The sequence below is a fragment of the Ranitomeya variabilis genome, chromosome 6 (assembly GCF_051348905.1).
Source record: "Ranitomeya variabilis isolate aRanVar5 chromosome 6, aRanVar5.hap1, whole genome shotgun sequence".
Classification (NCBI taxonomy): Eukaryota; Metazoa; Chordata; class Amphibia; order Anura; family Dendrobatidae; genus Ranitomeya; species Ranitomeya variabilis.
This window is the reverse complement of record NC_135237.1, coordinates 286,905,846-286,923,127: the sequence shown is the minus strand read 5'-3', so window position 1 is coordinate 286,923,127 and position 17,282 is coordinate 286,905,846. Positions and strand designations below refer to the sequence as shown.

Here is a 17,282-nt window from a genome sequence, read left to right as displayed (position 1 = left end):
TGTTTGGGATCATTGTCTTGTTGGAAGACAAATCTCCATCCCAGTCTCAGGTCTTTTGCAGACTCCAACAGGTTTTCTTCAAGAATGGTCCTGTATTTGGCTCCATCCATCTTCCCATCAATTTTAACCATCTTCCCTGTCCCTGCTGAAGAAAAGCAGGCCCAAACCATGATGCTGCCACCACCATGTTTGACAGTGGGGATGGTGTGTTCAGAGTGATGAGCTGTGTTGCCTTCACGCGAAACATATCGTTTGGCATTGTTGCCATCTTGGTGTCATCTGATTTTGGTGTCATCTGACCAGAGCAACTTCTTCCACATTTTTGGTGTGTCTCCCAGGTAGCTTGTTGCAAACTTTAAAAGACGCTTTTTATGGATATCTTTGAGAAATGGCTTTCTTCTTGCCACTCTTCCATAAAGGCCAGATTTGTGCAATGTATGACTGATTGTTGTCCTATGGACAGACTGTCCCACCTCAGCTGTAGATCTCTGCAGTTCATCCAGAGTGACCATGGGCCTCTTGGCTGCATTTCTGATCAGTCTTCTCCTTGTTTGAGATGAAAGTTTAGAGGGACGGCCTGGTCTTGGTAGATTTGCAGTGGTATGGTACTCCTTCCATTTCAATATGATCGCTTGCACAGTGATCCTTGGGATGTTTAAAGTTTTGGAAATCATTTTGTATCCAAATCCGGCTTTAAACTTCTCCACAACAGTATCACGGACCTACCTGTTGTGTTCCTTGGTCTTCATGATTCTCTCTGTTCTTCAGAGCAGGTGCATTTATACGGAGACTTGATTACACACAGGTGGATTATATTTATCATCATTAGGCATTTAGGACAACATTGGATTATTCAGAGATCTACAATGAACTTCTGGAGTGAGTTTGCTGCACTGAAAGTAAAGGGGCCGAATAATATTGCACGCCCCACTTTTCAGTTTTTGAATTTCCACAAAAATTTAAAATAACCAGTAAATTTCGTTCAACTTCACAATTGTGTTCCACTTGTTGTTGATTCTTCATGAAAAATTTACATTTGGTATCTTTATGTTTGAAGCATGATATGTGGGAAAAAGGTTGAAAAATTCAAGGAGGCGAATTCTTTCGCAAGGCACTGTACCAACACATAGTAACTGAATAACGATCATAAAGTGACATTATACACAGGAGCTCTGTGTATAGTATACAGTATATAGTGGTCAGTGTACAGGTAGCACACAGACTTACCAGTGACACCTCTAGTTAAAGTCATTCATCTTTCTTTTCTTCTTCATCTAGAGCAGGCCGCCATCACTTTTTCCAGCCAGGACTCGTCTCTACATAAAATAACACATTTTTTCCCTTTCTTCTCCACCACACAGCTGAATACAGACATGCACCTACAATTACCGTATTTTTCGGACCATAAGATGCACTTTTTTCCTCCAAATTTGGGAGGAAAGTGTGGGTGCGTCTTATGGTAGGGATGTAACATGTGGGGAAAGGGCAGCAGTGAATGGGATCACACTGGGATCCCCCTTGCAGGCGGCAGAAAAATGTCCCCGCTGTCCGGCTGACTGCAGGAATCCAGCCTGCTGGGGAAAGCACATGGTCCCGATGATTAAAGTGCAGTGACTATCCATTAGCCGCATCCCCGCCCACCTGTCACATGAGCAGTGAGCAGCAAATGAATATTCCTTCACTTACACAGGGACACACATGGTTTCCCCAGCGCTGGATTCCTGCAGCAGCTGGGGAGATCTGTGTGTCCAGTGGAGGAGGAGGCAGCAGCAGGGGCCGGAGGAGACAAGATCGCCGCATACCTGCCTGGGCTGTGCTGGATGCTGAGGCATAAGGACCTGTGTGATGTCATGCAGTGGGCGGGCTGGAGCATCACATGGCAACACAGAGCCCTCCTGTTTCTGATGTCAGCACAGGTTCTTCAGACACCACACTAGAATCTGCAAGCTTCCTCTTATGACCTGTGCTGAGGCAACAAGAGGGAGGACACTGTGCAGTCATGGGATGCTCCAGCTTTTTACCTCACCACAGTGTGGCTGGCTGCCACAATTAAAAGGTTAGTCTTTACAACACACAATAAAGCACTCTGACACTCCTGTGGTGAACTATAACTCCCAGCATGCCATATGATCTGCAGGACATGCTGGGAGTTATAGTTCTCCCATGGATTCTGAAAGCAGCACTCCAATGTTATTTTTTAGTGCTGGAGTGGTGCTTTAAATATAAGACCTGTGCCCCCATTCTTAGACTCACCCTCCAGCGTCTTCACATAGTACTTTACAGACACGACACTGGTCCCGCGGCACCATCTTCTACCCGCAGCTTCCAACATAATAACATACTATTATATATAATAACACCACATATAATAGCATGTTATTTATGTTATTAAATATTTTACCACATTTTTTGCTTCAAATATTTTTTTCCCTATTTTCCACCTCTAAAACCTGGGTGCGTCTTATAGTCCGAAAAATACGGTAATACATAATTAGTTATTCTGCAACCCACCATTCCAAATATAAATTATAATTCGCCACTGTGCTCCCACCAACTATAAATAGCCACTATGAATAGCCATAAATTCCACACCTAATAAATATATAAATTAATTAGCCCCTGTACTCTTTTCCCCAATTCAATACCAGCCACTGCATCCTCAATGGCCCCCACCCTGTACCTCCCGCTCCCCCAATTCATTATGTTTACATGGCCCTTCTGCCCCAATTCATTATGTCTTGTCTTCTCTCTCTGCCACCCCCACCCAGTATTTATTATCAACTTCTCTCCCCCACATTCAATACATCATTTACTCTTCCCCATCCTCAATTTATCATTATTTGCTGCCCACCCCAATTCATCATCATTTGTTGTCCCCCACCCTCAATTCATCATTTACTGTCCCCCATCCACCAGTCTCAATGCATCATCATTTACTCACCAACCTTTAAAATTCATCATTATTTGCTCTCCCCCAAGTCCCCAAGTCATAATTTTCTCTCTCCACCCCATCTACAATTCATCACTTGCTCTCCAACACTTCCCTTACTTCATAATTTACAGTCCCTCGCCCCCGCTCACTTTATCATGTGCAGTCCCCCTCCCTTCATCATTTGCAGCCCCCTCCCCTCCCTCACTTCATAATTTGCAGTCCCCTTGCCCCCCACCTCATCATTTTCAGTCCCCCTCCCCCAGTCACTTAATCATTTTCAGTCCCCCCACTCACTTCATCATTTGCAGCCCTCCCTCTTTTCATCATTTGCAGCCCCTCCCCCCTCTTCCTCATTTTCAGTCCCCCTCCCCCCTATTTCATCATTTGCAGTACCCCTTCCCCCACTTCCTCATTTGCAGTTCCCTTCCCCCACTTCAACATTTGCAGTCTCCCCAGTTCATTTGCATTCCCCCACTTCATCATTTGCAGTCCCCCACTTCATCATTTGCAGTCCCCCACTTCATTTGCAGTTCCCCAACTTCTTAATTTGCAGTCACCTCCCCCCACTTCATCATTAGCAGTCCCCTACCTCACTTCATCATTTGCAGTCCCCCCTCTATCACTTGCAGTCCCCTTCCACCTCCCGCCCTCACCCATTTTAATTCATTTGATAAAAGAAAAAAGTTTTTCATACTTACCTCAGTGATGATCCCCTGCAGGCGCAGCTCTCCTTCTGGTGTCCTCGTTCAGGACGGTGTGTACATGATGAGGAGGGAGCGAGAGCTGTGCAGCTGTTCAGGTTAGACACTGTAGAGCTCCGAGGAAAGCTCCCAGCGCCGAGGTGAACTTCATTGCACGATGGGGACCGGTGAGCAGAAGCATAAGAGGCGGGGTCCGGACTGGGCCCGGGTCTCCCTCTGTACTGCTGCTCACCAGGCCACATACAGCAGTAAGGGCAGTAATGCTCTGATGGTGGCCCTGACTCTATACCATAAAACAACTCCTAAGCTATGAACCGATAGTTTCACCTTGTAATCAGATCATTCTTTGCGCAGTTCCAAAACTTCCATTAATTGAATAAGTCTTGAATTCTGATTTCATTTTGCTGTAGCATAAGGCTAATAAGCTCTAATCTTTTTCACAGTGACATACACAATCGTAAGGTCACCTCAGACACAATAGGTATCATTGAGCCGTCAGCTGTCTGTCCTAGCTTCGTCAGATGTAAAATTGCTTGGCCCTGCCGAGCACTCCTGTATTCTCTATGAAAAAGTCGCTGCCAGATGTCCCTGGCGGAGGCTTATCTCAAGAAGAACAAAAGAATTAGCTATCTGAAATCGGACATGCTGGATCCTTATCTCCCCTGACATAATCTGTTGGGTAAAGTTGGGAGGTCCAAATACACATTAGACTGTCAGCTGAGCACGCTGATATTGGTGGACGTTGTAGTGAATTTTCTATGGATATTAGGTAATGGTCTATTTAAACAGTATAGAAATCTGCAGTTTGATATCTATGAAAATTTTATCACAGCATTTTTCTGTCTAAAGAACATTTAGCTGATCTGAGGTTGTAGGCAAAGGTTTAACGCCCTGGTTATTTATCCTGAAATGTTTAACTAAGGCTTTCTTTCACCCTCATCCTCAACGTAGTCACAGAATACAGAGCTGCCTTAATCCAGCTCTCAAGCATGTCCCGTTACAGACTGTCATTTGTATAATAAGGGCTACAGGGAACGTTAGCTTTGGGGCATACTTCTCTTTGCTAGTTTGAGAATAATTGCTGGCACCGAACTGGCGCTCACAGCTCCTCCACAATGTTCAGTTATTTCTCTTTAGAATCAATAATAGTTGAAATGTAGGTACTCTAAAACACGTAGATTAATTTGGGTTGTACACACGTGGTCCCCCTGGTGGTGGTATAACTTGAATCTGACAAAAGTAATAATAAATAAAAGATCTATGAAAATGAACAAATGAAAGTCAGACATTGCTTTTCAACCATGTTTCCACAGAAATAAAAAAATCAAAAAATCACATGAAATGGTCCTGGACAGAAATGATGGAACCCCTGAAAATAAAGTGACAAAATGGACATGTTAAATCTAGGTGTGTCCACTAACTAGCATCACAGGTTTTGACAATCTTGGAATCAGTGGGTGGACCTGTATGTAAGGTTACAGATACTCACTGTGCTGATTACTGTAACTGTCAATGAGACTTCTGCACCTCTCAACAGGTATTTTGGCCCACTCCTCAAGAGCAAACTGCTCCAGTTGTCTCGTGTTTGAAGGTTGCCTTTTCCAGACGGCATGTTTCAGCTCTTTCCAAAGATGCTCCATAGGATTTAGGTCAGGGCTCATTGAAGGCCACTTCAGAATAGTCCCATGTTTTCCTTTTAGCCATTCTTGGGTGTTTTCAGCTGTGTGTTTTGGATCATTATCCTGTTGCAAGACCCATGACGTGTAACTGAGACCAAGCTTTCTGATACTGGGCAGCACATTTCTCTCTAGAATCCCTTCATAGTCTTGAGATTTCATTGTACCCTGCACAGATTCTAGACACCCTGTGCCAGATGCAGCAAAGCAGCACCAGAACATAACAGAGCCTCCTCCATGTTTCACAGTAGGGACAATGTTCTTTTCTTGATATGCTTCATTTTCCATCTGTAAACACAGAGCTGATGTGCCTTGCCAAAAAGTTCCATTTTTGTCTCATCTGTCCATAGGACATTCTCCTAGAAGCTTTGTCGTTTGTCAACATGTAGTTTGACAAATTCCAGTCTGGCTTTTTATGATTTTTTTTCAACAATGGTGTCCTCCTTGGTCGTCTCCCATGAAGTCCACTTCAGCTCATACAACGACAAATGGTGCGATCTGACACTGATGTTCCTTGAGCTTGAAGTTCACCTTTCATCTGTTTAGAGAAGTTTTTCTGGGCTCTTTTGTTGCCATTCGTATTATCCGTCTTTGATTTGTCATCAATTCTCCTCCTGTGGCCACGTCCAGGGAGGTTGGCTACAGTCCCATGAATCTTACATTTCTGAATAATATGTGCAACTGTAGTCACAGGAACATCAAGCTGCTTGGAGATGGTCTTATAACTTTTACCTTTAACATGTTTGTCTATAATTTTCTTTCTAATCTCCTGAGACAACTTTTTCCTTCGCTTCCTCTGGTCCATATTGAGTGTGATAAACACCATGTCACCAAACAGCACAGTGAGTATATGTAGCCCTATACACAGGCCCACCCACTGATTCCAAGATTGTAGACACCTGTGATGCTAGTTAGTGGACACACCTTGATTTAACATATCCCTTTTGTCACATTATTTTCAGGGGTACCATCATTTCTGTCCAGGCCTATTTCATGAGTTTTTTTTTTTTATTCTGTGGAAACATGGTTGAAAAGCAATGTCTGACTTTCATTTGTTCATTTTCATAGATCTTTTATTTATTATTACTTTTGTCAGATTCAAGTTATTTCTGTGACCATTGTGGGTTTTTCTGTCATTAAATGAGGGGTACCAACAATTTTGATCATGTGTGTAACTCCTGTTGCCCCATGCAAAATCTGTAATAAGGCATTCCCCAACTACCATGCTTCATTTAAAATACTAGTGCCCTCTTATGTGTAAAAGGGGCTTCTATGCCTTCTCATGCAACAGGGCCCATATGTGACTGCTACCTTTATGTAGAAATGATTTCTTCTTTAAGTTAAAATAGTTTATTTTTTGTAGTGTTCTATTCTAGGTTTCAGATCTTATCATTTTACACCCTTGCCTATTGTGTCATTCTTAAAACAAATGCCTACCCTTAAAAATAATCTGTGACCAAAGTTTGCTACTTAATCTGACAGCAGCATACTGTAGAGACAGAAACCCTGATTCCAGCAATGTATCACTTACTGGGCTGCTTGCTGTAGTTTTGATAAAGCAACTGAGTTATTATCAGCAGTAGATTATCACTAGATCACTAGTAAATCTGTTGCCGTGTAGTCCTCCATATTAATAAGCTGTGTATAGACTGGCAGCTTTTTGTGTACTCTGTGTATAGGCAGAAAGCAGCCAACTAGAACTTGGAGATCTACAGCAGACAAAAACAAAACTGCAGCTCAGAGAGTGACATATCGCTGGAATCAGGGTATCTGCTCCTATATCATGCTGGTCTCAGATTCCATAGCAAAAACTTGGGGTCAGGCTTTCTTTAACCTCCTCTTTGCTTTTTTTTGTTCAAAGTCCCAAAAACACTGCACCAAATCTTCTGCACATTAAGGCTATGTGCACACGTTCAGGATTTCTTGCAGAAATTTCCTGAGCAAAACCAGACATTTTCTGCAAGAAATCCGCATGCGTTTTTTTGCACGTTTTTGACGTGTTTTTGTGCGGTTTTGACGCGTTTTTTTCCAGAGCTTCCCAATGCATTAAATAGCAGTAAAAACGCGAAAAATCCACAAAATTAATGAACATGCTGCGTTTTTTACCGCGATGCGTTTTTTTCGTGGAAAAAAATGCATCATGTGCACAAAAATTGTGGAATGAATTCTAAATGATGGGATGCATAATGTATGCTTTTTTATGTGTTTTTATAGCGTTTTTATAGCGAAAAAACGCAAAAAAATGCAACGTGTGCACACAGCGTTAATGATAATATTGAGTTATGTAATAAATTGCTTGTGGGACATCTTTTGTACATTGTATGGCATGAGAGATGGTGCGGGCACAGGAGAGGGAACCACACCATCCGCAGCAGGTGACATCTATATACTATAGGTGACACTGTACAGAAGCAGATATTTCATGTCTTGGATGCTATTGTCATGAGTGTCTGAGGCGTCTAAGAGGTTAGATTTGGTATAGCAATAGGCTTCCATGTCAGTTGAAGACTTAAAGGGGTTTCCCACAAACAAAAGTATATTTTAGTCAACAGATCTCGGAATAATAATAATTTCCACAATTGGATGTGATTAAATAAAATGTTCCTGTGCTGAGATAATCTTATAAATGTGCCCCTGCTGCGTACTGTGTAATGGCCGTGTCTGACTGTACAGGAACATGGTCTGATCATACCACAGCTCCTGGGCACAGGGGAAGCAAAGGAGTATACAGACATTACAGCAGGGGATCACAGAATATTCTTTCTTTGAAGTAAAGCATTGTTTGAAAACAGGCAGGGAAATGTTTTACCTCACAGAAAGAATATTCTGTGATCCCCTGCTGTAATGTCTCTATACTCTTTTGCTCCTTCCTGCCCAGGAGCTGTGGTATGATCAGACCATGTTCCTGTACGGTCATACACAGCCATTACAGAGTACACAGTAGGGGCACATAATAGATTATGGAATATATAGTAGTGTCAATATGTTCTTTACATCAGAATACCCCTTCAAATTTTATGTGGCCCTTGGTAGTTGTACAATCACAAAATTATGAACTCAGCTTAAAAAAGGATTTGTACCACTGCTTATGGGGAGGAGAGAGGAGCAGAAGAAGGAATCAGTCACAGGAAGACAAATAAAGATTGTGCTGAGCTTTTTAACAAATCTTTTACCTCACCTCGAAGCTGGATTCCCATGGATGCTGCTCGGTACTGATATCTATATATGTATTGTCATCCATGCTGCTGCTGCTTCTGCGTGTGTACGAAAAGACAATGAAGATCAGACATCCATCTTTTTCAAAACCTGCCTAAAACTTTTACGCTCTATTGTATATGATGCTGACTCCTATAACTTGCCTAATTTTGGTCTTACTACATAAAGGATTTATGAATATATTCTTTTTGCTCTATGCATTAATTTGTACGTGTTAAGTAATACAGTAATAATATATGTTTGTTTTTTCTGCAGGTTGCTCTAAAGTAACTTGTATCAGCTTGACGCGTGAAGCTTCCATAAAGCTGTCTCCAATGCATGGTAAACAGATATCCATCCGTTATTTGGACATGACGGACTGTTTTGTGCTGGAAGACGAGGGACTCCACACAATCGCAGCTCACTGCACTCAGCTCACTCACCTCTACTTGCGTCGCTGCATCCGTATCACTGATGAAGGTCTGCGATATATTATGATATATTGTACATCCATCAAAGAATTAAGTGTGAGTGACTGTCGCTTTGTGAGTGACTTTGGCATGCGAGAAATTGCCAAACTGGAGTCTCGTCTGCGGTACCTAAGCATAGCCCACTGTGGGAGGATCACAGATGTGGGCATCCGTTACCTTGCCAAGTACTGCAGCAAGCTCCGCTACCTCAATGCTCGAGGTTGTGAAGGCATCACAGATCATGGAGTGGAGTACCTAGCAAAAAATTGCACAAAACTGAAATCTTTGGATATCGGCAAATGCCCGCTGGTTTCAGACATTGGTTTGGAGTTTTTAGCCCTGAACTGCTTTAACCTAAAGCGCCTGAGCCTGAAGTCTTGTGAGAGCATCACGGGTCAGGGCCTACAGATCGTTGCTGCCAATTGCTTTGACCTGCAGATGCTAAATGTCCAGGACTGTGAAGTGTCAGTGGATGCTCTTCGCTTTGTCAAACGCCACTGTAAAAGATGCATCATTGAACACACGAATCCTGCATTCTTCTGAGAAGTCATCTAAAATCTTATTTCCAGTATTAAAGCCACATAACAAGAGAAGAACTCGCACAGTCATCACATTTTCTGCTTGAGGGTCTGTTTTTTATGTCATAACAGACATGATCACTGGTCTCTTTTGTCATAACATTCACCTGTCCTGCAGATATTGACGTGTTGGTGTATTATGAGATGTCACCTTCCATGGTGACCATGTATTACAGAACACAACCAGAACGGATGAACATGTGTCACTCAATAATGTTATATAGGAAAGACCCTATACAATATTTCTTCATAACTTTCATTGCTAAAGCGTTAAAATACGCACATACTGGGTCGGCTTCACCCCCTGACATTCACTGTGTATGGACCATGATGTCTGGAGCAGTAGCTGGTCTCCTGACCTGAGCTGTTGAGGTTGGGTCAAGAGACCATCATCTGATCCAGACAATATGGTCCAACAGTGAATGTCGGATGGGTAAAACCCCCTTAAGAGTCTTTGTTCAGCACTTTCATCCTAGAACTTTCATTAGGTTTTACGATAATACATATCCTTCGCACATTCCGACATATACTGTACGTCCAACAGACTATGCTGAAAGAGCGTCCTGTTGGCATATGTTTGGCCAGTATACGAAGGTACACCATTGCCTGAATTCTATAAAGCACAGTTGGCTGAGTCAAAAGCAGATAAGGCAGTATTGTAAATGAGAAGTCCTGCACCTTAGTCGTGCCTTACTGCTTGCTTATGAGCATGCTCACACCTCGCGTTTTTTTGTGTATGAAAAAAATGCCACATTTTACAGTAGCAGCAAAGTAAATGAGATTTCAAAAACCTCATTCTCTCAGTGTTTTTTGTTTCCTTGCATTTTTTGATCTGCTGCTCATTTCTTTTACAACCGCAGCAGGTGAAATATTTTAGCATTTTTGCTGCTTTTTTTTCACCCATTTAAATGCATGCACACAAAACTCATCGAAAATGTCTAAAACTGCATAAAAATCATGTATAATATACAAGCGTGTTTTCTGCCAACACTTCAGTAGAGAAAAAATGCTGCAAAAAAACTTACCCAATAGAAAGTTTCTCCACTGCCCCATCTTAATCCTGCTCACAAAGCTGCAGTTTGTGACAGTGTATAAGTGTGAGGCTAGGGTCTCACAACCATATGTTCTCCATCCGGGAAAATGGTCTGATTGTGCTTAGCACACTCTGATCAGAATTTTTTGGAGAAATTGTCAATTTTCTCTATTCAGTCTATCCGTGAAAATCGGACTGCACTACGATGGCATCTGAGTGCAGCCCAATGTTTTCCACAGACCCATAAACACGATTAGGCGAGTGTTATCCAATTATCGGAGGCAAATGGTGCATTCTACAATATTTTTCCTCGGACCAGTCGGACATGTGCAAAGCCTCATTGAATAACATGGGGATGAGTGCTGTCTTCCAAAATAACGGATAACGCTCGACCGATTTTTAGGGTCGTGTGCACGATCCCTAAGGCTCTCTCTGTATTAGGGTGCTGCAGTGTACACTATTTGGGGAGCCAGAATTGGTCAGGACAGGTTTTTAACCTTTTGAATGTCAGTTAGCGCCAACAAGTAAAGATCCTATAAGTAATGATGAATCTTACTTTATCAGTAACTCCTAGAGTTTTTATCATACAATGATTATTCCATATTCACAGCTAGCTAGAGAATCCCTTTAATTTTTGATGCATCCAGTCGATGAAGAGAAAAGCAAAATCTCCATCTGTCAATCTCATAGAAAAAATAAGCATTCCTGATTCCCAGTATGGCCGTCAGATTTTAAAATCCATTTAGTGAAATGCGTGTTATTATTTCACTCTTTCATGGTACACATTCAAGACCATAAAAAACAAAGTTTAGATTTAAAAAAACATTAATGGATGATGCCACAGCTACATATATGCTATGCCATGTTCAGACGACAAATGAAGGATTTGTTTGACTACTGAGGGGCATTTATTAGGGGCAGAGCTCAGGTAGGGGATGTAGTTTTTCCTTTTTAGTATATATACACATAATATGACTACATCACCTACAGCCACTAGTCGTGTCCACAATCTCCTATGCGTAGACAGAGGATACATACAATATCAGTGATATTCACAAGACTCGTTCAGTTTTCTTCCTGTTTTTTATTTTCGATTTTTGACAAATTGTAATGTATTGGATACAGTTCTCTGGGGTTTTGTAATGAGCTACCGCCCAGATTCCCATTCTCTTCTCCAGTACGCTGCAGTGGGTGCAGAAATGCCGCTCTGCGATAATTAGGGAGGCAATCAGTCACTCTGCCATGTCTGTCACTTCACTTTTCTATGTCCTCTTCTATTCTCTTAAACTAAACATAATATTTTCAGTTGTTATGAATCCAAATGGGAAAATGTTCTCCAGACCAGTGGAACAAATATGCTCTTTAGTGACCCCCTTAATATATAAACCCACTTCTGCTGACATTTTCTGCCTGTTATTTAACATTCTGCCTCCCAAACCACTAACGACGCTGGTTCTGGGAACTTACAAACTAGTGGGAACATATATTTCCAATCATTTATAGCATTAGAACCGCAAAAAAATCAAATGTATTTATTTTTTACTGTCGAGTCCAGCGTACATTTGTGGCACTAAAATCCCTCGCCTGCACTGTACATTCCATGGCAGGACCATGATGTGGGTGCTGAGCCTAAGTGACCTATGAAATCTTAGGTATGAGCCGCCACTCATACACGATGTTGTCACTTATTTTTAGAGAGGACTTTTCACTGAATTGTTTAAAGGGAACCTGTCACTAGGTTTTCCCCATACAAAGTATGGCAGGCACCTGTAAATATACATATATGATACATATCATATATAAATCATATATGCATATATCATATACAGCATTCTAGAATGTGGTATATATATGTCCCCTATTCGCTCTGCAGGGCAAAAAAATAGCTTTCATTATACTTATCTATGGCGTGGTCCAGTCCCATTGGCATCTCTGGTCTTATCCGGCGCCTCCTCTCTCCTTGTGATCGCTACCCTCCTCTCCAGCTTCGTGTGGATGACGCACCCTACATCACCTACACAATGTCCTCTCTCGCAATCCTGTGCAGGCGCACTGCTCTCTGCTCTAAGTGTCTAGCGCTCTTTGGCCTTTCCCTGCGTATGCTCATTACAGTAGTTCGCTCTGCTCTCGCAGGGCAGAGAAGTACGCCTGCGCAGGAGCACAATGGAGGTCACTGTGTGGCTGATGTAGGACGCATGATCCACATGAAGCAGGGAAGAAGGCGACTGTGAGAGGAGAGGAAGCACTGGATCAAGACCAGAGATGCCCATCGGACCAGAATGCTGTACACGAGGGCTTACGGGTTCTGGCCATACTTTGTATGGGGAAAACGTGGTATCAGGTTCCCTTTCATTTAACCTGAGATCCTCCTCCAATTGTCGCTGCTCCACTGACTCAGGAACAACCTTCCCTTTCCTTCTGTGCCTTTCCATTCTAAAGTTATAGCTTCCCAGTTATAGAGATGCAATTTTTCCTTTCAACAAACTGGGCATATACCACAAAACCTATCTGTGACCATTTGCTTTTTCTCTGATTATGCGCTCCAATCAAAACATGGCCGCACGTGGAACACGCCCAGTTGGATGAAGGGAAAATTTACACCATTAATACCACCAGGGGTAATAACTTTTGTACTGAAGGGCACAAAAGAAAAAGAAAAACTGTTCCAAAATCAATGAGGCTGCACCAATAGGAGGAGCTACTCAGTTTATTTAAAAAAAAATCCATGAAAAGGTTCCCTTTATGTACCCTACACGGTATTACAGTGGATTAGTAGGCAGACGCCATCGGACAGACTCCATTGTGTGGTGTCAGTGTTCTTTTATGAATGTCATAGCAGTAACCTCTCCTTGTCTTCTCACTAGGCAGAGAGTATAGGCCACATTAAATATACTCATAAACCTCGGTTCCAACCACATTTTGGGGACTTACTTCCATCATCTACATATATAGAGCGCAAGAAAATTGAAGTCCCAGACATATCTGCCATTGACTTGGGAAACCCTTATATTAAAATCATAGTCAGCTATGATATCAGTACAGGTAAAACATGGACCACCATATACTGGCCAAATGTATGCCAAAGTGCTTTTTAATGTTTGGCTAATAAATAGGCATGCCTGTGTGTAACCAAGGAAGTTCTTCTGGCACTAACACAATAAAAGAAATAAATGATTATGTTTTTAAAAAAAGGTTTACAAGCTGAAATACTCAGATTATTAGACAGATTTTACGTAGCACAATTAGTGGGAATCTTGTAGTCCACTGATGATAAACACGTCTCAGAAGACTTGTGAAATAATCAGCTTTATCCAATCTAATTGATACATTTTCCAACTTTACAATATAAAGTGGATACCATGTTTTAATATTGTAGTAGGATGGATGTATTCACTAGTCAACGGAGATAAAATGGTGCAAGTGGCATATTCAATGTTGTGCAATTTTATAGCCATATAAGAAATATTTGTTTTTGTGGCTCCCTACTAAAAGAATGAGAAATGTGAATAACACCTTTGCATATTTTCCCACGTTTGAATCCCAAATCATGAGACATTTAAGCCTTTCCTCATTTTTCCAGAGGACACTTGCAAAATGGTCACAAATTTACATAAATCTTCTAAATCACAATTCTAAAATAATTTGGCAAAATTACGAAAGGACCAAAGGGAAAAATGCTGGCACTAACGCCACACCCAGTTACAAGAAAAACAAAGGATCACATAAAATATATCCAGATTATAATCGCCATGCCTTGCGGTGCTCAGCTTAACACAGCTTAGCAAGATCGTGAAAATTTAGAGGAGAGCAAGGGAAGCGGCACTCACCACCAATTATGCCAGCAACATGCACTTTATGTCAGTTACGGGGTTGCAGACAGAGACATTAGTGAATTGTGCAACATCTATTGTGTGAGCTGGATGAAGCGTGTACTCACACAAAACAACTGTTGCTCATTTCACTATTGTCTCTGCCTGCAATCCTGTGTCTGAAATAAAGTGCTACATTTTTACTGAAATTTCTGGTGGTGAGTGCCACTTTTCTTACTCTCCTCTGAATTTTCGTGATTTGGTAAAATTTCTCTAAACTCTCATCATATTCTTCCTCTGTATGTTTATTAAGAGACCAAAAAACATCTCTCCAACTCCTGCTCTTATTTCAACGCCCCATTAGCACCGATAATTGATTTTTGCATTTTCTCCATATGGCACATTAGAATACATTCTGGAAAGTCATTGCTATGAAGATACAACCAGCGTCAGGTCAGTGAGGTAAGTCATCTCCATGTATGATCCACTGCTGTGCCAAATTCCAAGTGCCTTAAGTAGATTCAATGAATCTTTAAATCATCCTCTTCATATGTGAGGATGGCGTTCACATGGGAAGGAAAATGTTTTATAGATGTACAGTCTTATTATATAGTCATCATAGACAGTGTTAATCTTCTTATTTCTATCCATATGAAGAGTCATTTACATGAACTCCGTGCCAAATAACTCATTATTGTCTTTATCGTCCAGGGTACAGACTATGCAATAAAAGTCTGATAGAAGTGAGTCCCAAATTGAAATACTATAATTTTACGACTTTTTAAAGCAATTTACTCCAGAATTCTGGCAACATTGTTTTAATGAACAGGGCCTATATATGTCATTTATTTTGGAGTTGAATGTGGCTGTTGATATTTCTATTTTTTTCCAATTATCACTGTCTAGTTAGCCATTTACATCTTTCTTGCTTAATGCACAGAAGAGAAAATAGAGAAAAAATATAGGCCTTAGAGAAAAATACAATGCTTGCAACAACCAATCAAAGCTTAGATTTCATTTCATAAACCTCTCTGGGTAAAACAAAAACTGTGCTCTAATAGGTTCCTACAAGCAATACGTTTTTCAGTTAGGCTTGTATGTGATAGTCAGGCTTTGTTCACACACAGCGTTGCTGATCCAGTAAAACACAGCTTTTAACTGCATAAAAAAAATTCTAAAGCGTAACATGTGAACATAGCCTTACAGTCCTGTAAGTTTTCAGTGGCTGATATAATATGTCTAGGACCGGTCACCTATTAATGATTGGTGCTATACTGTGTATGTTCTGTTCATATGTAAAAGTAAAAAATCTGACATTCACAAATGATGTGTACAAGCTATTTTCTTCTTAGCACGACTTCGGCAATAGAATAGTTTTACTTGCTCGGGATAAATGACACAATGGTAAATCACAATGATATAAAGATGTACATAGAGGAAACCTGGTTATTTCACATTGCATATAGGAAATTCAAATGTAAAAAGTATTTAATTTTTCATCCTCTAGTTATGTTAATATTCCAATATCCTGTCTTGACTATCCATCATGTTTAGCTGTTCTATTGTTTTAATGATATGTGATGTTCTTATGAAACTGCACAAATACATTTTAAATGCTTCATTTCAGCTTTTGTGGATTATTTCCCTTCTCTCGGTGGTAGGAATTGCATGTATTGTAAGGAACACAATATGGTAGTCAAATCCTGAATGAATTAGAAGCCAGGCTATTAACAAAGACATGATATACTTGCATACTGTAGAAATCACATTTTTATTTTTATCAAAAATAGTACAAGCGAAAATAAGGAACTTTGTTAGATATCTTATTAGCCTTATCAGTCACTTGTTGTCTCCTGCCATTATTGTTCACTCTCAAAAACTGCCTAAATCTTTTAGAGGGCTTCTACTTACTCAGCTGCGGTTGGGTTAGGCACGGGAAGCGGTTTTCAGTAAAAAGGTCCAGGCTGATTTATTAAAACTTCATAAATCGCTCAGCATAACCAAACAAAAAGACAGCCTTTTCCGATACAAAGTGAAAACAGAAAGTATACAGTCCATACGGTAGTGCAGGCTCACCCACTCAGGTTAGTCCAACTCCTGACTCCTTTAGCAAACACAAGCAACATTGGAGGTCTACACACCTCCAGACACTGAATGAGACAACTGGCCTCCTTTTTATCTGCCATACCACGCCCCCTGGGTGGGGATATGTGAGCAGCCATTCCCATACATCTCTTTTATGCCCTATTAACACTCTCAGTAAAATATGTTCTGGAGCCTGCTTTCCCGGGCTTACTTCATGGAGGTTACCATCTTATATGCTCTACAAATCTGTCTTTAGTTAGGCATCAAAGTACACCAGTACACAAGTATGGCCTTTCCTCAGTTCAAAATGTAAATATGAAATTAAAGTTAACAGGAACAGTGGAGGTCAAGATAAGGTCTGGAAGACCAATGCACATTTCAGTTAGAGCTGCTTGTAGGTTTGCTAGAGAGGCAAATCAGAACCCCTGCTTGACTACAAAAGACCTTCAGAAAGATTTAGCAGACTTTGGAGTTGTGGTACATTGTTCTATTATTCAGAGACACCTGCACAAATATGGCCTTCATGGAAGAGTCATCAGAAGAAAACCTCTCTTGTGTCCTCACCATAAAATACAGCTTCAGATGTATGCAAAAGAAAATCTAAACAAGCCTAAAGCAGTTTGAAAACAAGTCCTGTGGACCGATGAGGTTAAAACAGAACTCTTTGGCCACAATGATCAAAGGTATGTGTGGAGAGAAAAGGGCACATATTTTCAGGAAAAGAACATCTCGCCAATCAATAAGCATGGGGGTGGATCAATTATGCTTTGGGGTTGTGTTGAAGCAAATGACATTGGGGAATA

At 41.0% G+C, this 17,282-nt stretch overlaps 1 protein-coding gene across 2 annotated transcripts in view; it reads left to right on the top strand.

Moving 5' to 3' along the window:
* FBXL7 (F-box and leucine rich repeat protein 7) overlaps positions 1–16,094 on the top strand; it is a 372,139-nt gene extending 356,045 nt beyond the window's left edge. For both annotated transcript variants that reach the window (XM_077269706.1, XM_077269705.1), the window contains exon 4: positions 8,781–16,094. In XM_077269706.1, the coding sequence (XP_077125821.1) occupies positions 8,781–9,517 (737 nt within the window). In that variant the 3' untranslated portion in view covers positions 9,518–16,094. The remainder of the gene's footprint in view (positions 1–8,780) is intronic.
* Positions 16,095–17,282: the final 1,188 nt, after the last annotated feature.